This window comes from Poecile atricapillus, chromosome W (assembly GCF_030490865.1).
Source record: "Poecile atricapillus isolate bPoeAtr1 chromosome W, bPoeAtr1.hap1, whole genome shotgun sequence".
Taxonomy (NCBI): domain Eukaryota; kingdom Metazoa; phylum Chordata; class Aves; order Passeriformes; family Paridae; genus Poecile; species Poecile atricapillus.
The window spans coordinates 9,454,870-9,477,477 of record NC_081288.1 but is presented as its reverse complement, the minus strand read 5'-3'; the positions used below and the strand labels follow the sequence as shown (position 1 = coordinate 9,477,477).

The following is a 22,608-nucleotide window of genomic DNA, read 5'->3' as shown; positions in this document are numbered from 1 at the left end:
ATATGCTTTGGAATATTTGTTTGGGTCACCTGTCCCAGCTGCATCTCCACCCAACCTCTCACGCAGCCCCAGGTCCCTCATCAGTGTGGCAGTATGAAAAACAAAGGCCTTGGCTCTCTGTAAACCCTACTCAGCAATAAAAAACCCCTCTCTGTCTATCAACCCTGTGTTCAGCACAAATCCAGAACATTTTCTCACAGTAGCCACAGTGAAGAGAATTAACTCTACATCAGCCAAAACCAGTATACCCTTGAAATTTAAGAGGAGATAGAAGAACAAGAGAAACTCTATAACTGTATGTAAATTATCTTGATTCAAGCACTCCTTCAAATACAACTGTTACTTCTGCTATTCAGGTACCTGAATAATTTCCCCTCAGGGCAATTCTTTTTCTCGATTGCCTACAGAAGGAGACCTGTTTCATGCTACAGAACAGCAGTGTAAATCCTAAAATCTTATTTTGAGATATACAAGCCAGGAATTGCACATCAGGTTAACACTCTCCTGCCCTGATGTCCCAAGAGAATCTGAGAGCACAGTAGTTTGTACAAGGTGACAGTAATCTCACTGACAACAAAAGAATAAGAACAAAGCAAAGGAAGGGTTAATCCAAGTGCTCTGGATTTTCCTTCATCATGAAACAGAGTAGAGTCCAAAGCTTTATCCAAATTGTGGCTTCTCAGTGAATTTCCATCAGTTAGCATCTTCTGAGCTTAAATGATCATGTTCCAATCTCAAAATACATTCATGCATCAGACAGACTGAATCTACTCATTACCCTGTGCCACATTTCCCATTTGGCAACTCTATACATACATCTTTCTGTCCTTACCTGGGGTCTCTGTTCATAAAATACATAGTGAAGGACACCTGTAATGTGTAATGTGTGACTGGTGAGCTGCAGATAATCATGCTGTCTAGGGAAAATAGATTATAAGAAATAATACAGATTATTTCAGCCAAATATGGTTCTTAATTATATTTATAATTTGACCACTTCATGCACATACAAAATACATCAAACTCATAATGATAAGAAGCAGACAATGGCCCCCAAATATACAAAGAAGCATTTTAAATAGCATTGTGGTAAATGCACATTTGTGCATATCCTTCCAAAATACATTGTCACTCTTTCTCTTCTTCCATAGATGTCAGAGCACTCTTTGAACAAGACCTTGTAGTTCTGAATTCTCATAGGCATTGCAACCATGAAAGGCGCAAGGTGTAAGGTAAAAATTTAAGTTTTAAAAGGCAAATAAAGAGGTAATGCAATTCTCCACATGTAAACACTAAAGGAATTGGTCACTAAAAATATAGTCTCATATTAAATCAAGAATCCTGATTTCCATATAACATGATTTCTACCTGAAATCTCAGAGAAGGGGACACAAAGTTATATTTGTTCCATGAGGCTGAGATGCTGTAATTCCTTTCTAATACTTCATGAATGATACATTTAGCACTAGATACTTGCAAATGAATCAAATGTAAAAAATAACTCCTGTTGTTCTTTAAAAGAAGGGGACTCCATAATTCATCAGAAAAGGATTTTAGTAGTGTTTTAAAATTTTTCACCAAGGGTGTCGATGAGGTTTGTATAGGGGATTAGGTTTAGATCAGGGATGCTTGTTCTGTGTGTGTTCTCTGCCACAGCTCTCAGTGCTGGTGGTTTCCATACAGCTGTAAACATCCTAAATGCAACTAAGTTCCAACAAACTGTCCCAGAAACATGAGTTTATCCAATCTCCTCTCTCAGACCAAAGCCAGCAATTGCATGGATTCATGCAAGGATCTGCAGAGTGTCCGGCCCCGTCTCTTAGGGACAAACTGCAGCTAAACGAGGTGCAAACCCTCAGACACACTGATTCCCTTAACAGGCTGATGAAGATTCATCTGCTGCTAAACCCACACCAGGTGAAACCCCGTTTTCCTCGCACTCTGGTTGCTGACAGTGTGCCATGTTCTCCTTCCAAACACCGGGTCAGTCTCTGCTCCCAGAGGAGCACAGCAAAGCCCCCTGCTCCTGCCAGCAGCTGTGAGTTCCTCTCACAAACAGCCTGCTTGGTAACACAGCAAACCACAAATCCCTGTTTCCCAGGCTGTTAATCCCCACTCTTCCCAGATTAGAAGTTGAAGCTCAACATGAAACTCTTTGTAGGTGATGAATCCTTTGTATATTTTCTTCATGGCTTAGAAATTTGGATCAGCCTGGCTATTTCCTACTGGCATCATGTTCTTATTTTAGAAGTCAACTCATTTGTGACTCATTTTTGTTTACATTTAACTCGTATTGAAATGCTAGGTTTTCTGCATTTTCTGAATCTGGTTTCTCAAAGCAAGTTTTCTTAAAGATAAATAAATATATCTATATATAGATATATATAATATATATATACATATACATATATATATATACATACATACATACATATATATATATATATATATATATATATATATATAATTTTTTTTTAAGTCAGTCTAGAAATACCTAGATTGTAAGCAACTTAGTTCTTTTGATCTCCTTTCCTGGTATCATTCACAAATGATCACTTCCAAGAGGAGTGAAGCAGCCCTTTTGAGCAGAGATCACACCTCAGAAAAAGGTTTATGTGGACTAGATCCTGAAAATATAGAAACACAGCTGCATAATGCTGGTTTTGTTTTAATCTGCATCCTAACTTTTTATGAATGCATTTACCCCAAAAACAGTTAAAGTATAATTTATTTAAAATGCTGCCTTCCCAGTATAAATTACTTCCAACACTGCCTTCTACATCTGTGGCTTTAGCACATGGAGCGTCTAAAAGTGTCTGCTGAAAGCAAACCAGCTGGGCATCTCGGTAATACTTCTTTGCTTATACATATTTCTTCAGAAAAGTAATTTAAATGTCTAGTTTCGCTTTCTTTTGCCACAAGAGGGCGATCCCTTAATTCGTGTCACCACTAAGGCAACACACAGATGCAAGATGGACTCGTTTTCTATCTAAACCATTTTTTCAACTTCTTCTATAAATAAACTGATGAATTTCATTCTTCCTGTGTTCTCAGCATGCATGTGGCTTACATGAAGTTACTAGGCAATAATATTTAGCTGTGGGAGCACACTGGACTTCATAAATGGCTGATACTGAAAAAAAGGTGGGAAGTAAATAGTATTTCCCTTCATTATCTTTAGAAGTAGCAGTACACTGTGTTAACACAACTCATTGTTCTGGGCGATGAACTCAGGTCTCAACCAAAAAGAATAAGATCTTAAGACATGCTGGTTTCAGAAGCATGAGAAATTTGTGAAACAAAGAAGTGTGTTACACTTTTCATCCACTTGTGAGTGTTTAGCTATTTGGATTTGTTAAATATGCCATCATGTGCAATAATATACAGCGCAAGCACGATCCGCACAGAAAACTGATTCAAGCACTCAGAATCTGAAGATTGTCACATCCTCCCTAATGCAGAACTCTGATTGGATTTACTTACTTAGAACCAGATAGTTGGGAAGATTTTGTTTAAAATGCTTCTAAACAGTCATCATGAGTGTACAATATAACTTACCATAGCATTTTTGCTTTCAGTCCCAATATTTTACATATATAAACCTGTGAAATTTACTCAAACCAGGAATGATTTCTCCCTCTTAAGTCCAAATAAAATTTTGCTCAGAAACAGTGGATGGATTTTGTCCATCAAGAGTCAGCTATGTTCCTGGGCAACCGGTAATGCTCTGGCCTGATCCTTGCCTTCTTCTCCTGAGGGCTGGCATATTTCCACTTGGATGGAGACATTTTCAGCTTTTTTCTCTTCTTATCTGTACACCACACTTTTTCACAGTATTCTTCCACCCTCTGGAAGTTGCTGTAACCTATCAGTTGAAGAAATTCCTTATACCATGGCTTTGAAGCCTGAGGTATACTGCTCTGCATTGGGCATGGCATTTTGTGAGGGATCTCCTCCTCATAGTCTTTATTGAACATTTCATCTACACGTTCCTCCTCGACGATTTCCAGGGTGATTTTTCTGACAGTGTGAACAATGCTGTGTTCTACTGTCTGACAAAAATAAGTCCCTGCATCCAGTCGATGCAGCTTCAGGAATAAAAGGCCAAGGTCCATTTTTATTATTCTATCATCGGTCTTCACCTGAAAAAAAAAACATAAAATGCAGTTATAGGGCACAGGCCTTTGCTATTACATTAAACCAATGCAATTATTTCTGAAATGTACTTTCATGATTGTGATATTAAATTTTGAGAGGAATATTAGAGATTTACAGATTTTTAATTCACAGTATTTTTGTAATAACATAAATATTTACTTGAAGTAAAGAAGAGTATGAGTTGTAAATGGAGAACAATCTAAAGAATCTGGGAAGCATGGAAGAACATAGTGGACCAGACAGATTCCTGTTTTAATTGCAGAGGGAAATAAGTTAGAAACATGCAAATAAACTACTGGGTGGAAACCAAAAGGGCATTTGCCAGCTGACCTGTGATAAGGATCCCTGTGAATTCTCTTATAGGCTGGTATGCTTTTGAGGAGACTTTCATAAAAGTATTTGCATATCTAACTGCGGGACCACTGTGATCTTAAAGTCTCAGCTCTGAGTCTCGTTTTTGAGTTCCTCCTACAGCTCCTGAAGGCAACACTATTGACTACGAGACATTCACAGATGTTGCCAAGCAGGGAGCACTGAGCTGTCTAATCCAGCAGCAGGAGTGGCCAGGGAAATGGTATCCTCAGCTTCTCATTTAACAGTAAGGTGATGAATTTAAGCAGAAGTACTGAATGATGAAGAGATCAAAAGCAGCCCTGAAGAGGACTTGGGGGCACTGAGGGACAAGGAACTGGATGAGAGCGGGCCATGTCCACTTGTAGAAAACCATCTGTATCCTGTGCTGTATAACAAGAAATGTGGCCAACAGGTCAAGGGATGTGATTCCTTCCACTCTGCTCTGATAAGCTCCACCTGGAGTGCTGCAAACAGCTCTGGGACCCTCAGCACAAGGCAGAGACATGGACCCGTGAGAGTGGGACTGGAGGAGGGTCACACAAATGAAGAGAGGAACGGGACACTTCTATGAAGAAAGAGAGAGCTGGGGTTGCTCAGCTAAGAGGAGAGTGGGTTCCTGGAAGACCTTATGTTGACCTTTCAGTACTTAAAGGGGGCTTATAGGAAAGAGGGGAATGATTTTACCAGTCCCTGTAGTGACATATCTACACTCTAGTGATAGCTACAGTGATGTGTATCAGAGAGATATTGAGGAATAAATACAATAGCATTTATGAAGCACTTTCATAATGGTAAAATACACGTAAAAGAGGCAGAGAATCCACTAATACTCATTTGCAAAAAATTCTGTAATAAATGGGTGAGGCAGCAAGAATGAACAGAAGTTAAGCTAGACTAACACTGGAAATAATACACATTTCACCCCTGCAAAAACATACCAAGAGAAATGATGGATTTTCCTTTGTTTTGAGATCTTAAATTAGCTTCACTACATGTCTAACATCTGCATTCAAGATGTTGAATGCAAACACCAGGTGAAATTCTCAGGTCTATTAATTCAAGAGACCAGATGAACATGGTGATTTTCCCTGACACCCAGATACATTTCAGCAGCTGGTGGCAGAAATTCAACTAAGATGTAATGTTTCTAACAACAGGTTCTTTTATTGCAAAAAGTTTTTCTAAAAGAATAGTTACCTCTTCCTTCTTAGTTTCATGTGCTCGCTGGACAAACCAGATGACTTTTGCTTGTAAGGTCCGAGGGGTGCACTCCAGAAGGGTGCTGTTGTACTCTATTCCATAAACAAGTCGCTCCTCAGTCTTCTCCAGAACTTCACCTGGAAGGGAAATAAATGTTTCAAAAATGTGTTCCTGCACGTACTTGTTACACTCCATGTTCAGGGTATATTTACTTTAAAGAGTGAGGCTTAATTCAGATCCAACCAGACAGTGACTGAAAAGTAATGTCTAATGAAGATCTGATCTCCTAAATGAATTTTCCCATCATCCCAGGCTTTCATAGCATCTGACCAAATTGTGCTGTGACTCACCTAAGATTATAGAAAAACAGATCTCAGCCTTTCACACTGGTGATTGCTTGTGCTTGGTTCTTATGAATAGTTAATTTCATTTTCACTCAGTGAAAGAGGAGGATTCAAAACATGTTTAAATATAATAAAAAAAATTCAATTTTTTAGGGATAATAACAGCACATAATTGCTTGCAGAATGATACTATAAATACTCTAACCAATATTATACATATCCGTGCTATACATGTGTAAATTGAATGTACATTTTGGGTCCAAGGGTACTAATAAAAACAAGGTGAAGGAATTAAATCAAAATTTACCTCTGGTTTTTAATCCAACAAAACATCTGGAGGAAGATAAACCAGTTGTTACACTGGATGAAACCAATTGCCTCATAAATGAAATCATCTTATTTCATAATAGTAAGAAAAATTCTTAAGCACAAATAGCTTTATATCCTAAAGAAATGCACTGTTTTATATAATTGTGATTTCTCTGCTGTATTTCAAACTTGTGGAAGAATTAACACATAATATTGGAATATACTTTTCCAAAACATACAATATCTTCCAAAGGAATTCAATTTTAATGAAGCTTTCTCTGATAAAAAAGGAAAAAAAAAATATCTATTATATATATATATTTATATATATATAATATTTCTATACACACTATTTATATATCATATCATATCATATATCATATCATATCATATTTAATAGAGTGTTTCTCTGGATATCATTCTAGAAGAATCTTTTACTTTTTCTTCTATAAATGTATTGTATATTATCCTGCAAAGTACTGAGGATGTCCAGGCAACTGTTTTCTTTCTGTTTTGCTGTTCCCAATACCCATGTTTGAAATCCTCACTTTACAAGGTTTGGATAACATTAGACACAGCACTCTATCTTTTTTTACAAGAGAAAACTTGATTATGAATACACATTTTTTTTCTGTCATGTCACTACTCATACTAGTGCTTAAATTCTAAGTGTCCAGACTATTTCATACACATTTCAAGATGCAGTTTCTTATCCCTGAGTCATCTTTCTACTTTTTTTTCTGTTGGAAACCATTGGGATGCATTCTCCACATCTTTAGTCTGAATGTCAGTGCTGCAGGACCATGTGAACATTTTGGGATGCACCTGATCTGCCACTGAGACAGTCACTGTTAGACCTGGATGGCAGGGTTTAGCCCCATGGCTCTTACAACATTATCGGAACATGCCAGTGAAAGCCAGCAGGTGAGATCATGGTCTGGCTCATGCTCTTGACTCTGGGCTGGCTGTTCCAGGCCTTTACAAGCAATTTGTACATGTGTGAATAGATTACCAATGAACTGCTGGCCAAAGCACTGCTGCGCTGCATTTCCGTGCCGAACATCTTGTCTGCGGAAACGTCTGGAGGGGAAAAAGTGGAATTATTTGAGAGAACATGTTTAGCTTACATGTTGTTTGGTTTATGCTAAACTAGTATTCATTAGAAACTAAAGGAGTTAAACCTTGATTGCTAACAATTTACCATTGTTGTGAGAAGTACTCATTTATAAAACAGTATTTTGTCTCTACTCAACCTACTGGGAGTTGTGTCTGAAAAAAAAAAACACACTTGTGTGGAGAAGAGAATTTTGTGCTTATTTTATATATAACTATACTGATGTTATAAATACTTAAACAAGATCCTTTGAACTAACAGGGTAACATTCAGTCATAGGGACCTTTAGCCTGTCTTTGGGTTCTCTCTCTCTCTCCAGAAAGGAAGGAAATTTTCCTTTTTTAATTTAAAACACTTTCCTGTGTATGTGAATGGTACTTCTTTTCTCCTTCAGTCTCATGGTTAGTTTTTCTCGTGGTTGTTGGTTTATTTTTTTTTTCACTTGAGAATCTCAGCATGTGGAGGAAATACTTTATTTTATTTCACCTTTGTAGCAGATAGTTACTGAGCTCATTTTTCTCAACAGGGAAACAGACGCATTCATGAATGCCCATGCCTAGAAAGTGAACTGGTGGCAGAATTGTGGTCAGAACCTGTGAGCCCTGGTTTTGACCTGGAAATAATACAAGTGCTTTTGAAAGAAAAATCATTCTGACTTTTAAGGTTTGAGATTTTTATTGCATTTACAGAAAAAAAACATTAAAACCATGATTATATGGCTCATTCCCAGAAGAACTGTGCTTTTGTATAGCACTTTTTTTCTTTGAATTTCTTGAAAAATAAAATTAGGATTGTTTACTTGGGAAATAAAAGACTCTACTGGAATGCTGTATCTTGCTAGATTAGTATGCCCAACAACCTCAAATTCAGTTTTTCTAAGGATTCCTTTCCTATATTTGCATAAAGAATAATTCTACACAATATTGCTAATGCCATACATAACAGATTAACAGCAGAAACATGCTGTGCATCAAATCTTACACATTAGGTATGTGTACAATATAAATTATATTAGAAACAAACAAAGCCAAAGAGTTCTGTTGTTCTTTGTATTTGCTAGTGAAATAAGGTTATTCTCCAGTTCTATGTGAACCCAAAAGACAAAATTTCAATTTGTCACAAATAGAATATACAGAAACTATTTAGATTTACACCATCTCAAGGTTTTTTTTCATGGATGTTACTCATTTCATTTTTAATCTGGCTGTAGACAGTGACTATTTTCTGAGTTCTGTCACCCACATGAACTCCTGATCCAGTGTTCTTGGTGGGCCAAGGTCACAGCTTTAACCTCCACTGGTATTCAGAGAACCATTGGTTTTCCATTGTTCTTTTAGGGGCATCTGGAATTTCAGTGGAGAGTGCATTGGGCTTTTAGGGAGAAATGCTAACAATACTTGCATCCTATTAAAGAAAAAGAAATTCTGAGCTAGCAGCTGGGCCTTATTCTGCCCTGGGTGTTGTCATTGCAATGTGTAGTGTCAGTGTTGATAAATGCTGTCACCAGCTTTGCAAGTCTGTGTATGTAGATTACTCAGAAGAGACATTTTCCTGCACAAATATATATAAACACTATAGGATATGCATTAGCCTTTAAACAAGACAAACAAGACCATTCTGCTGCTGTCACGTCCAACAGCCCTATCTAGCAGGAACAGGACAGGTAGCAGGCATGTTCTATTTACTCAGCAGTTCCTTAAGATCATTGTAAAGCTAAAAAAATCCTAGTTCTGTAAGACAGGGTTATTTCTCCAGTTGTCAGAATCATTAAAGAATAAGAAATGTTTGTTTGATGGAATTCTACTGTTGCAACTGTGAAGACTGGGGAAGACACAATTATCAGTGCTTCACTTGCTATTTTCTCCAATAGAAGGAAAAAATGGAGACAGGTGCTGAAAGAGAGGAAGATGCTGGAAGATAAACTCATTTCACAAATACTGACATAAGCCTGGTATTATTTTATTTGTTCTCAGAAATTATTTTAGTCAGAATTCTGTTAATAATACAGTATCAGACAATCCCTGAGATAAATTACATTATGGAACAATTTTCAGTGATTAACAAATGTACTCAATGTAGGGAAGTATCTTTTGCAATCTATAACTTCATTAATTTAGAGTTCAGCCCTTAACTCTGTGCTTTCAGGAAACTAGTAAAAATGATCTGTAATAAAGCAATACACTCATCATCATCATTACCATTAACATAATTTTCATTTTTCTTTATTATTTCCCAGGAATGTTTGAGGCAAAATCAAAAAGTCTTGAGAAGAAAAGGCACCACTGTGGTTTACATAGGTTTATCAGTAGGCTGTGTGCTTACTGGTGGAGTGGGTGATGGAGAAAAAAGCCAGAGAGGGAGAGGAGGCAGGGAAGAGACTGTCAGCTTCTAAAAATTAGCTAAAGAATCATACCATGCCTACCCAAATTCAAAGACATTTTTAAATTACTTCAGATCTTTTTCAGTCTGGATGGTGAGCTGGTACAGCAAAGAATCTCACTTGTAGAATTTAGTGCTTGTTTAGCTAAAAATTGAACCTGCCTGAATCAGATTGCAGAGCTAATAGTGAACTAAAGCATTTAAGTCCTGGACCTCTGCTTTCTCAAGCACACTTCATGAAATTTGAATGCAATAGAAATTTTTCCTGCCATCTAAGGTATTTTCAGTGTTCAGGAGCCACACACCTGTAATTACCACGGAATTGTAGTGTGCTGTGCTGCCAGCATCAAGATACGTGATTTTGGACTCAGTTTTTATAATTTTTCCTTAATTAAATCCTACATTTAATTAGTTATTCAAGATATACATTCACAAGGAATTATGGACTTTCACAATTTAAAAATTAGTACCAGATGCCAAGCATAGTTTTTGTATCTGTGCTTCACTTCTCTCTAAATCTGTTACATGCCTTAGTTTACAGATTTCTACTTAATGATTCTCTAAGCACTTGTTGTACCTTGGAGGCATCAGGATCTAAAGCAGACAGTATTTGGATCAAAGTGGGGAGGACACATTGTACATCCCTGCCCCAATTCAACTCTTCACCAGTAGGACTGGAATTAAAAAGAGCTCTGAGCAGCACTAACCCACTAGCAGCACTGCTCTTACAAATCAAAAGTCCACCTAAATGCACAGCATGAAGGCCACATTTGGCCAGAGATAGGTGGTATTAGGGTCAGCTCAAACATGTTGCAATATAAGGCACAACTCCATGACTCCAATGAAGGACAGATACCAGGAAGAGGAGAAATAAGTGCTCTCCAATGTCCCTTGCACTCACATTACTTGTATTACCATGTACAGCTTGAGCAGAAATCTGGAGCCCTGAGACAAGGCCAGACTAAGACATGGATGTCCTGGGGTGTGGCATTAATTCTGTGTGGAGTCAAATTAAGCCATGTCAGGGTTATCAGCTACTCAGTGCCACCTGGTATCAGAAAACTCCACGCTGTCTGCCAGGACCTGCCTTTTCCTGTAGTACTCCTCACATGATACCTGACAGGAAGCAACCTAAACCAACTTCTATACACATGTCCCTAGTCCCTCTCCCTGCCTCTCCATGTACCACACAGTTAGTGTAAGGCCTTAAATTTGAAATGCTCTGAGCTTCAGCTGTGACCTAAAGTGAACAAAGCAAATGCCATTCCTGCCTCTCAACACTGTTAGTCTTGCTGGCTGTCCCCCAAACTCTGATATGGAAAACAAGCTTTGCAGACTTCAAGAACATTCAATTGAGTGCAAATCCCTTCTCCACTGCTACAGTGCTTATCTTAAGAGAAGGAGCGAGATAGCAGCAGTATTTTCTTCTTAGAGAGGCTGACCTGCTGAATGTTGGGGAGGTAAGGCACAGGAAGGTGCCTGGGGTGCTGCCCTTATCACTCCACCCTGGATAAATGTGTTTTCAGGGAACTTAAAGGCTGCTGCTCTGGAAATTGTCTCAGGTGAGAAACATGTACAACAGAGTCCAGGCCTCAGTGGGTTTCTCTAATCTTTGACAAAAAGTAGCCTGCACAACATAAATGGTGATACTGCTAGCAAGTTAGAAGGCTGCTGGAAAATTTTTACCACCCCCTGCTTCCTTCCCAAATGACTTTTACATTGTTAGATGAGTAACCCATATGCTTTATCATTATGGTAATCCAATTTCTACTTATACTGTAGGACATTAATCTCCCTGGCCCATTATATAGCTGCTCATCTTTCTTAATCCAGGGCCTGAAAATTTTAACCACACTCATCTCACCATGAACAGTCAGCCAGAGTCCACCTCTTCCCTTCCAGTCTATTCACAAAAGACACGAGAAACCTATGCAGTCCTGCTTTTAAAAGCTGTGTAGGTTTCTGCCTTGGTTTAACCTATGCCTTTGTGCAGTAAATCCAAGAGATTCTTAATTATGCTGAGTCACAGACTGTGTTTCCCATTTGTACTTTTAAATGTGCCTTACCCAAAAAGTGATGTTACTAAATGTAACATGACTGTATTGGTTATCTTTTGCAAAAAATTATGGAAATGTCTGGTATGCCTGACAATAGTCAGCCTGCATTTGAGTGTATCCAGGTTCATGGAAAGATAAAATATGCCAGATGAAAAATAAATGAATACAAAGCCCCATATTCCTGATTTTCCTTAAGAAACAGTAATACATTTGAGATACTATGACTTGTTTTGGACTTAACCATCTCCACCAGTTTTCAGAACTCTTTCTGGAATTTTTTAAATGTATTCCTATAGTCCTTGTAGGTCTAATATAAATAAGCATATATTTTTAAAACCAGGAATTACAAAAAAACCCCACAGTAATTATTTGAATTATGCAATACCAAAATTTTGCTGATTCAGATAAGAATTTGCCCTGTCTAGGTGGCAAAGCTGACTAATTTTTGTGAAAAGATCTGGATTAAAATATGCAAGTTATAGATACTTGATCTGCGTAGATCTGAATTACAGAATCTATGTTTGAGAGGGAAGGGAGGACAACGGGTCCCAGGGAAATGACTGAATGAAAGAGTGAAAGGTGATAGAAGGGTGATACAGAGAAAGAGTCTCCACAAGGAAGAATTAAAGCACCAAATCAGGTTTGTGCTTAGAGCTTGTCTCTGGGGTAACTTGCCTTTCAACCCACTGCAGAAAATCTAAACCAAACCTTAGCTTTCGCAGAAATTCTGGTTTTATTTTGGCTGGTGAAAGTATATGGCTATTAACAAAGATTCTTCTTTGCTTTTTTTTATAAATTCTGTTGTATATCTTATTGCAGTGTGATATACTTGCTATGTAATACTACCAAACTAGGTCCCTGGCATTGCAAAGACTTGAAAACATGTTTAAGGAAATTAGGGTTTACAGTGTGATGCAAATAATTACGAAGTGACTTAGATCTAGTCATAAAAATATTCCCGGTAGTGCGGTTTATGCCATCACGTGAGTTTGGTTCCTTGCCATCCCCTAAGGCTATGCTGAGAAATTAGCAGCTGACATCTCACTATTTGGTTACGTCTGAGGGGTGATGCCAAGTGCTCTGTGTGGCAGCAGAAGCTGTTGATGTAGTTATTTTGCAAGAAGTGTATCAGAAGCAGCTCCCACCTCTTTGCCTGCACTGCTGTGGGGTAGTAGCGGGAGCAGGAGATCCCGTCCCAGGCGCAGTAGGGATCCCGAGCCAGGCAGCAGTCGGCGCAGGCCGTGCCGTACATGTCACACTGGTGGAACTTCACTTGAGCTATGACTGACTCGGATCCCACGTAGAGCTGTTGCTGCAAAAAATACACCAGACAGGATTGCCACAATGCCCACTAAAACATCTCTTCCCAAGGCAGCTATTGAAATTATTAGATTAATCGTTGCTTGCCGGTTGTGCCTCCGGCCTGTGACCTGAGGGAGGCAGAGTTACTCTGCAGGAAAATATCTGATTACAGATTAAACTTTCCCACTGAGGACATAGAAGCAGAAAGGTAAAATGAACAAGTTTATGTTGGCATTTCCTCGCTTCTGAAGTTTCAGCTTTGTGTTTGGATAGGCAAGGGGTTACATTTCTTTTTCTTCATCAAGATATTTTCCAATGCCTCCCTCTTCACACTTGTCTATCACCTAACTGATCTGCAAAAAAACCCCAACTTGACACGAAAGACTTTAAACAAAGAAGTTCAAATATGAAAGGGTTATAGGCAAACTCAATTTTAAAATGGGAGTTTTCATATAAATTTAACTCTTGATATGGCTATAATATGGTCACATATTTACATGCACAGTAGTGTTATGATTTGTATAATTCCTCAGTGTACAGGAGATAGATGATAGATAGAAAGATAGATAGATAGATAGATAGATAGATAGATAGATAGATAGATAGATAGATAGATAGATAGATATTTAATTGTTTTCCTGTTGCTGTGCAGTCTTTCCTTACACATTACCTGGTCACTATCTACTTTTTAATATTTATTTGCAGGGTTCAGGTGGGTTTTTTTCAGCATTAGCACTGAGTATTTGAATCTTTTGATCCCACATAGATGTCTTTTTCAAATGAAATGACAGATAATCAATTTAATTATTCAGATTTTAGCACAATAAATTAAGAAAATAGCTTGAATTGAAAGGAATTTGAGAAAAAGTCTTCTTGCTGATGAATGTAAATTTTCTGAACACAGAAATATGCATTGTGCACTGCAATAGAAATTACTTGTGCACAGCTCACTTCCACAGTTTTGCCAGTCAGAAAAAGTATTCCTTGGTTGTGCTCAACCTAATGGCCAAACTTAGTCCATAATTCCTACTCTTCAACCAAGCTGTCAAAATCTGGTATTTTAAAATTACTCAAAGCTGGGAAATACTGACGCCTCACGTAGCCTATCACAATATATAAATTTTAATCCAGATAGTCTGTTCTTGCTCCTTATTGTATCTCCCTATATCTCTTTAGAGCATAGAAATTTAACTTTCAGTGATGCTAAGGGAATAAACTAAGAGAAGCTGGTAACAGCAATGCTTGAAGAATTTTTCTGGTGAGATAAACCAGATGATAGTAGCAGGAACTCAGTCTGCCAACTGGAATGAAGAGAAAACTTAGGATACTTGTTTGAGGGGAATTCTTTGTCTGCAAGTGCTGCAGTGTGATTGTCCCAGAAGACACTAACAACACTTTCAATGAGACATACAAGATGAGATTTTCTCTTTTATCTTTTAGCAGGGGCAAAGCTTTAAGTCTTGGTAAATCAGAGGAGGGAAAAGAAGCATCTAATATCTAGTCAACTGAACATCAAAGAACATTCTTTCCCAGTCTGCAGATAACAAGCTCAGACCTGAAATGTGATATTTTATTGTATCACCATGACTTGGTGAAGACTGGTCAGTGTTATAAGGATATGGAAATGTAAGTAGCAAGGAGTCTCCACAGGGTCAGTTATTCCAAGTTCAAAAGAGAGTGAAAAAGTACAGCGAAAGTGCTTGAGATACAAAGTTTTTTCACATATGCTCAACTAAGTTATATTCCTGATGACTTTAAAGACAAAATTACTTGGTGCCAACTGTGTCCCTAACACGTATTCCAACATTTTTCCAGCATTCCAACAATTTCCAATTGTTCTCAGTGTCAGAAAATTGTACCTTATTTCAAGAGTAAGTTTATCTACATTCAATAAGCTGATCTTGGTTTCTTAATCTGATATTGCTTTGCCATCAATTTTTAAGAATCTTCAAACACAAAGTAAGAAGTCACTTCACATAGAAAAGTATATATATGACTCTCCTCTCCTCTCTCAGTCTTCTCTTTGATCTCTTGAAAAAGTAAAGTTACTCTCATTTCTCATGAGAAGTTTTTTTTCTTCAACTACTGGGTTGCACTGGTGGCTTTTTTACAGTTCTCTCCAGATTTTCCAGATATGCCTTAAATTAGTAGAGTTAGCACATTTCTTGGGAGATGAATATAATGGAAGAATGCTACTTCAAGTTTTCTGGCATCTCCTTTTTACTCTGCCAACACAACCCTTCAACCATGACAATTCACCGAGAGTAAAACATAAGTCAAACATCTGATAAGACACTGAGTTTTTCTCCCAATAATCACCTAGGTGCAGTGCTAGACAATCTAGTTTCCAGAGCTGCTTTCACAGTCTGTGGGAAAAGACTGAGGCAGGAAATAATTCACAATACTTAGACCCAAATCCTCCTCTGAATTACCATCACAGGACCTGGACTTTGTGCATTACCTACAGGACAAATGCAAGTTGATTAGACACCAAGACTCAACTAACCCTTTGGGGCACAGTCACCCCTCCTAATAATGCAGATTTCATTCTTTGTTACTCGCATTTCACCGTGTTTATCTGCACCTACACTGCACCGGATGTCTAACTTCACCGTTGGACATGTTTAACATTAAGATATAACTATCCTTGGATGTTTATAATGGCTCCATGCTGAGATGATATGATGATATGATATGGATGAGAATCTGCCCACAAGAGTAATAAATTGGGTGTTCATATCAGCAGAAACTTTCAGAAACTCAAAAAGAACAGATCCAAACAGTCCTACAGGGCAACTGAGTATGTGGGGAGAGTCAGCAAGGCTCTTTTTGCACTGATATCCCCATGGGTCTGAAGTCTGTCTGCATTTATCAACAAAAAACTTTTCTGTGAATTGCCATATCCACCAAGCTAATCCCTACTGTGATTAATACAACAGTAATTTATGAAACAGATTGGTTTTTACTTGCTTTGATATGCATGGTATTGTAAACTAAGGATGTTTAACACTAGAATTGAAAAATATAAATACATTATAAAGAAACAGAGCATATAACTGTAAGTTCTTTATACAGAACAATTACACGTATACAACCAGATCTCATTATAGATGATGTACATCTGCCTGTCTATCTGTGCATCTAGCTCTGTGCAGTTTACAGCTTCATTACATTTGAGTCACAATTGTCATATTTCAGACTTGTAAAATACTTACCCTTTTTGAAGAGATTTCCATAGAAATAATGGGAACTGGCATCTGAAAAATAGGAAATATCTGCTTAGAAAAGAATATCTTTTTGGTATGAAAATAAATCAGGTAAAATAGTATTGGTATTTACTTATTACATTCAGCTTTTCTAGATAATTTTCACTTTCTTTGAGACAGATGTGAGGAAATTGTGACTTTCAGAAGTATTGCTTTTAAATAATTTGGAAACAAGCAGCTAACACTTAATTCAGGATTATCAGAGCTACAGGAACACTACAATTTCCCTGTCAAACATGACATTAACTCTTGTCACCACTGAATGTCTTTTGTCCTGCTTGAGAGTGATAAGTGGAGTGTTCTTTATAACAAAACATTCATTGAAGATAAGACAAAAATAGCAGGAATTCCTTCTTTTACCATTGTCCTCTCTGCCCTCTACTCAGATTTCTTGGAGCAATACATAGCCCCTCATAGCTCTTTTGAAAACTAGCTTTATCAAGAGGGGCAAATTCTGTGATTTCCTTCCCAGGCAACAAATCAATAGTTACACTGCCTAAATTCAAGTACCAGATATAAATGTCTAACTCTTGATACTAGATTTTCCCTATGGTTTGAAGCAGGTTAGCCTCCTGCTTTATTTGACTAACATGACATGATGAGAATACTCACTAAGAGAATTTCATTATGTTAGCTTTATCATATGTCAAGCACTGAGCTTTAGTCATAGGTTATTCTTTAGGAGGATGGAGTTCTGCCTTACTAGGACCCATGTTTTCCCACTGTAGAGAGGTTAACTGATTCACTCTTTCTGAGTGGACTTCTTCTATCTGGATCTCATTTAAGTTTCCCAGATTGTAGTAGGCACATTTTTATGTGTGCAGTTATACTTTTTTAATTACTTAATTGGATATGAGGGAAAATTAAACGAAATGCAGTAAGTTTCTAATTAAAAGTTGCATTACAATGTCCAAGCACATAAACAGAAAGGCAGTAGTCATGATTTGCTTCAACCTGCTTTGGTACTTGGGACATTAGATAAACTTCATTTAAAAATGAAGGTTTCCTGTCATGAAATTTCTAGATAATTAGAAAATTTCTTGCACACAAGTATTACATTTTTGACTATTCTAATGTGGGTTTTTTTGATATTTTAATTCTGCAGAAAATTCAAGACTTGTGTATATACTTTGTATACAGCACAGTTCACCTTGAATACTTGCAGCTCTTCAAGAATCACTTCTTCCATTGATTCTGTCTCTTGATTGTAAATTGTTATGACTTTCAGCACAATTCCATTATCTGGACACAAATTTAAAACAAAACAAAACAAAAGCATAGGTTATAATAGGTTGAAAAAATTTATATGTTCTTCAAATACCTGAAATGACTTCTTCAAATTGATAATGAATTGAAATTTATAAATATGAAAAGTTAGTTGTATTGTGCTGTCATTGAGGAGGATTCTTACTCTTAGAAAATTAAATATATGACTATTTGTCCCTGGAAAATAAGAGCCAACTCAGACACTTGTAAGATACAAAATTAATTGTATTTTTCAAACATTGGGTCATAACCCACTGTGAATAGCAAAAGGATCATGGAGGGCAACTGTATTTCAGAAAAATAAATGAGAGTATGTGGAAGCCTAGTGTATTGAGGCAAACAAGTGTAAAGCAGCTTTAATTATAGGATCTAGTGTTTACACTAGATAGGAAACTACTAATATCCTTAATTGCTGACAGCAGCTCCATTCCCCGAAGCAAAAGCACAAAAACCTTCAGGGGTTCATTGTGCACAATTCTTACCCTTCTCTAAGGAAACACTGAGCTGCTGTTGAGCTGAAGGCGTTAGTCAATGGGAGATGAATCAAAATATAAGATGCACATTCAAAAAGACTAAGGCACATCGGACTTAGATTTACCAGCATCTATGACTCTGCAACTCTTCCAGGAGAGTAAAACACACAAATAACATCTGGTCTGCCACCACTTTGGTTTTGCCTTGCTGGCTATATATAGAAAAGCCTTGCTCTCCTTAATCAGAAAATCTGTCATCAACAATGGCAAATATCACTTCCTTTCTTCTGTTACTTTCAGTCACCTTTGATTTACAGGGGACATATTAAGGAGGGCAGCACTGGGGAAAATGTTCAGCAAAAGATCAAAGGGTGAAACAAAAAGAGGAACCATTAAATTGGGGTCATACACCATTTTTCAAAGAGAATATGTCATCAAAGGCAACCATTTTGTAGTAGAACAGTGAAAAGAATTTGTATTCTGAGCTCTGATTTTCATAAGTAAGTCCCTCTTCAAATCCTGCTGACAGATATGTGAAAGCTCTGATGTTCAGACTTTGCCTTTGATGAACCTTTCTAACCTGCACCGCTACCCTAAGGAAACTTGCTCAGCTGTAAGATTCTGCTTACTTAGGTTACACAGCAGGTGTTGGACTGGGATTAAAAAAAGTATAGCAACCCTTCCTAACATTATATTGCCCAAAGAAACAGGGAGTTTTCTGATGGGAGCTTTGCCAGAGCAGTGATTGCAGCTTTCATTTCAGACTTTCTAAAACCCAAATTCTTTTGCTGGAATTTCGTATCACCTGAGAGCAGACAGTTTGAGAACACTAGGCAGCTGTTGGGGGCCAAACCAGCACAGCTCTAAAGCACACACTTAAGCCACTTTGGATTCAACTTTGCTGAACAAAAGACTTGTGTACAAGAATATTTGACGTGGTCTCAATTAGAAATACAAGGAGAAAATATGAAGGATGTAGGACCCACTGTAAAATCTGCTGTAAAGAAACAAGTGACACATGATACAATGTTTTACAGACCTCAGTTAAGTCCATTAACAAGACCATACCAAGGCTGTTTAAAACCTTAGAAAACTGCACTAATATGAATAGGATTTTGCTATTCTGTGAACATGCCTTTTTTGAATGTTCTCAACACTGAAATGTACTTATCAGAGGAATTTCATTAGTAAAAAAATAATTCACTGGAACTGCTTTCCTAGACAAAATGGTCAAAATGATTTGTAATACCACTCCTGTTGTTAAATTGATCAAATGTGAATGTAAGAATCCTTGTTTTTTTCCAGACAGATTAGATATGACTTGAGTCGTATGTAGTTCCAGCCTTTCCTCTTGTTTTTTAAGTTTTTCTATTTTTCAAATACCATTAGGGTATTTATTTTTGCTCTGCTTTCTTAAACTTAGTGTGGGTATATGTTATATTTTGCCTTTATTGTGTTTGTTAGGAGGATGCTTAAAAATTATTGTTAAACAATCTCTTTATATTTTAATAAAATGGCACAGAAGAAAGACAAGAAAACTTAGAAGGAAACTTCTAACAGTTTTGTTTTTTTTTTTAATTGGGCATTTCCTCCTTCCTTCCTTGAGCTCTGTTGTAACCCAAATCTGGAATCTGTGAGGTTTTTTTAATGGTATCAGCCAGACTTCTTGTCTCCAAAACTGGGGAAAAGAAACTGTGGAATAAAGCCAATTACTTGAAATTATATTTTTGGAATATTTTGGAAATCATATCACCTTTATTTCTCTCAGGTCTCCAAGTCTCAGCTCAGATACAAAACAGTGTACAAAAGAAAAAGGCTGTTTGTTCTGCAATTTTTATCTTTATGTTCTTTTTTGAAAAGAAATTAAAATGGAATCCTATATTTGTTTCTCTTGCTAGTCTTTAAATGTGTCCCTACCATTATGTTTCTATATAATGTTAGCATTACAGTGAAGCACATGTCTAGAATGACTAATATCCTCTGTAAGGTGAAGACTGGAAGAAGCATGAAAAGCAAAGTTGCTAAAAAGAAATGTTGTATTGATTTGCTTCATCATGGAGAGAAAAAAAAAAACAAACCAAAACAAAACCACTTACTAAATCGTAAATGTAAAAATTCTTTCTTGCTTTATTTACCTGTGCCAATGAACAGAACATCATATTGCCCATCTTCAGCTTCCACTCTGTCCACTGCTATTTGTTTAAGATTGTACTTTCCATCTGTTTTAACTAGTATTGGCTTCTTATGAACAGGCCTGATGGGCTGATACATCAGTGGGTGACTCCTGGCAAAGTGGACAGCTTCATCAGGATAGTCTTTAGTGGTAGTGTATATCCCACCGTTCACCTTGCTGGCACACTGCAAAAACAGAGAATGCAGATTATCCTGAAGGTTTGCCTGAGAAATTGTCAGAAAAAGGGTCTTGTTTTCAGGGATAAAGTCTACAGAAAATGAAGCACAGAAGACCATAGGGGGAATTAGGAGAGTGAACTCTGTACTTTATGCATGTGTGGATTATTAATCATGAGAACAAAGGAAATGCTGAACAGTGCCTTGGCATTCTCATGTAGAAAGAAGGAGTTCATCCCTCTTTGGGATACTAAGACAGAATAAAGAGTAACACTTTTAGATTCTGACAAAAGCCACAGTGCTTATGTCTTCCCCAAATTCATATTGAAGATGTAATCAAAATGGCCATCGACAGAGTAAGAAAAAAGGGCTTTTCTATCCCAGTAAACAGCCATGCAAAGTCAGCAGAACACTAATGCTTGAAATCAACCTCCAGTCTTATTATTTTTTTGATTGCAAAATGCATTACCATAAGAAACTAAGCACATTTAAAAATTATGCCATCAACAACAGTAATTCTAGATTTTAGGCATTCTAACAGTATTATGTTTGATTCTAATTCCTGACTCTTGATGACAGTATTCTATATCACAGTTTAGCTTCAAATACCAATGTTTGCACTGATCAATCTACCAGTTTGCAAAGCAAATAAACTTTATGTCAATGACTGATTAAAAGAGGCTTACTCCTTCAGTTAAATGTGCAATTAGAGATAATTTAATGTGTTAAAGAGAGAAGTTAATTTTAGGATGCTTTGTGAACGAGAGAGTGTTTCCCAACTGAACATAGATCTTACATTTCCAATTTGATTCATGATGTCTAATTGAAACCATTTATGATCAAGCTGGAAATATCTCAGTAACCATTTACTTTCTTCAAATATTCATAAGACAGTGTGGTTTTAAGAAACCTTTCAAGCAAAACCACAGTAGCAGCCTTTCTCTATTTAAATTGGATTTTCCAATCAATAAAATGAAATAAAATACTCCTTATGTTTACTGGACACAGTAATTTTAAACTTGTGGTCACCTGTAATTGACAATAACAAACTCCTGCACTTGTCAAGGGCAATATTTGTTTCCACTTTTTGGGTATAGCTACAGGAATGCATTTGTTCAGTGTTGACTTAAAAGTAATTGTCTAATCAGCCTAGTGATGGAATTTTACCAGCTGTTTGCAATAAAGAGACAGAGCTGGAGCATGAAGACAGGCTAAGCCTGTGCTTCCCATGCACTGCACAGCATATCAAGTGAATAGACATTGCCAGCTTTCCTTTGCAAAGTTCTAGTCCTGGAGAGATTTCATAAAAATAACTATTCACAGGCTTTTCATTTTAATTAAATAAAATCAAGTAGTCTAGAAAGGAAACAGTAGATGCAGCTGTCTCTGAAGTCTCTCAACACTACTTTTGATGTAGCTGATGTCACTTCCAGAAGCAACACAGCCTAAATGAACTAAAAAAACCCAGCAGAGATTATGGCAGAGGATTGCAGAGTCTGTCAGAACCTGTGTGACTCTTAACAGTGGCTTTCTGTTTATTTAGCTTTAAGCTCTACTCTCATTCCTCATGGACTTATTCTTTACTCATTCAATACCTAAGATCAATGATTACTAACTCTCAGAGACGCCCATCAGTAGGTTATTTTTTGCCTCTTGTCACTGTCACTCCTGTGATAGGAAATGTAGTGGGATTTACTTTACCAGCATGCTGTGCATTGTTTGGAATGCAAAGCCTGACACTTGGCTACAGCCTGCTACACACTTTCTCTTCATGCTACTGGATAAACATTGAAAAGACCTCTAAACTGTGCCCTAAATGAGTAGCTAAAAAGGAATAAATTAATGCTCTGTTAGCTGGCAGAGCCATCTATTTCAGTGTCTGGTGTGCTCTGCAAGATATAAAGAAAATCACAATTAAATCTATTAGCACCCAGGACAGACCTGCATCCTCAGCTAATTTTTCCCTGATATTGGGAAATTGCTCTCTTGTGCTCCTTTGCTTGTTCCTATGCCTTTCTGGGGAGGTGACACTCTAGT

At 37.2% G+C, this 22,608-nt stretch overlaps 1 protein-coding gene across 1 annotated transcript in view; it reads right to left on the bottom strand.

Annotated features, from left to right (window-relative positions):
• Positions 1 to 964: 964 nt before the first annotated feature.
• The window catches only part of LOC131592373 (semaphorin-3E), a 130,474-nt gene continuing 108,830 nt past the window's right edge, over positions 965 to 22,608 (bottom strand). The window contains exons 11-18 of the mRNA XM_058863844.1: positions 20,358 to 20,580; positions 17,634 to 17,725; positions 16,433 to 16,474; positions 13,061 to 13,227; positions 7,378 to 7,445; positions 5,710 to 5,849; positions 2,428 to 4,142; positions 965 to 2,368 (exon numbers count right to left, since the gene is read on the bottom strand). Of these exons, the coding sequence (XP_058719827.1) occupies positions 3,690 to 4,142; positions 5,710 to 5,849; positions 7,378 to 7,445; positions 13,061 to 13,227; positions 16,433 to 16,474; positions 17,634 to 17,725; positions 20,358 to 20,580 (1,185 nt within the window). The 3' untranslated portion in view covers positions 965 to 2,368; positions 2,428 to 3,689. The remainder of the gene's footprint in view (positions 2,369 to 2,427; positions 4,143 to 5,709; positions 5,850 to 7,377; positions 7,446 to 13,060; positions 13,228 to 16,432; positions 16,475 to 17,633; positions 17,726 to 20,357; positions 20,581 to 22,608) is intronic.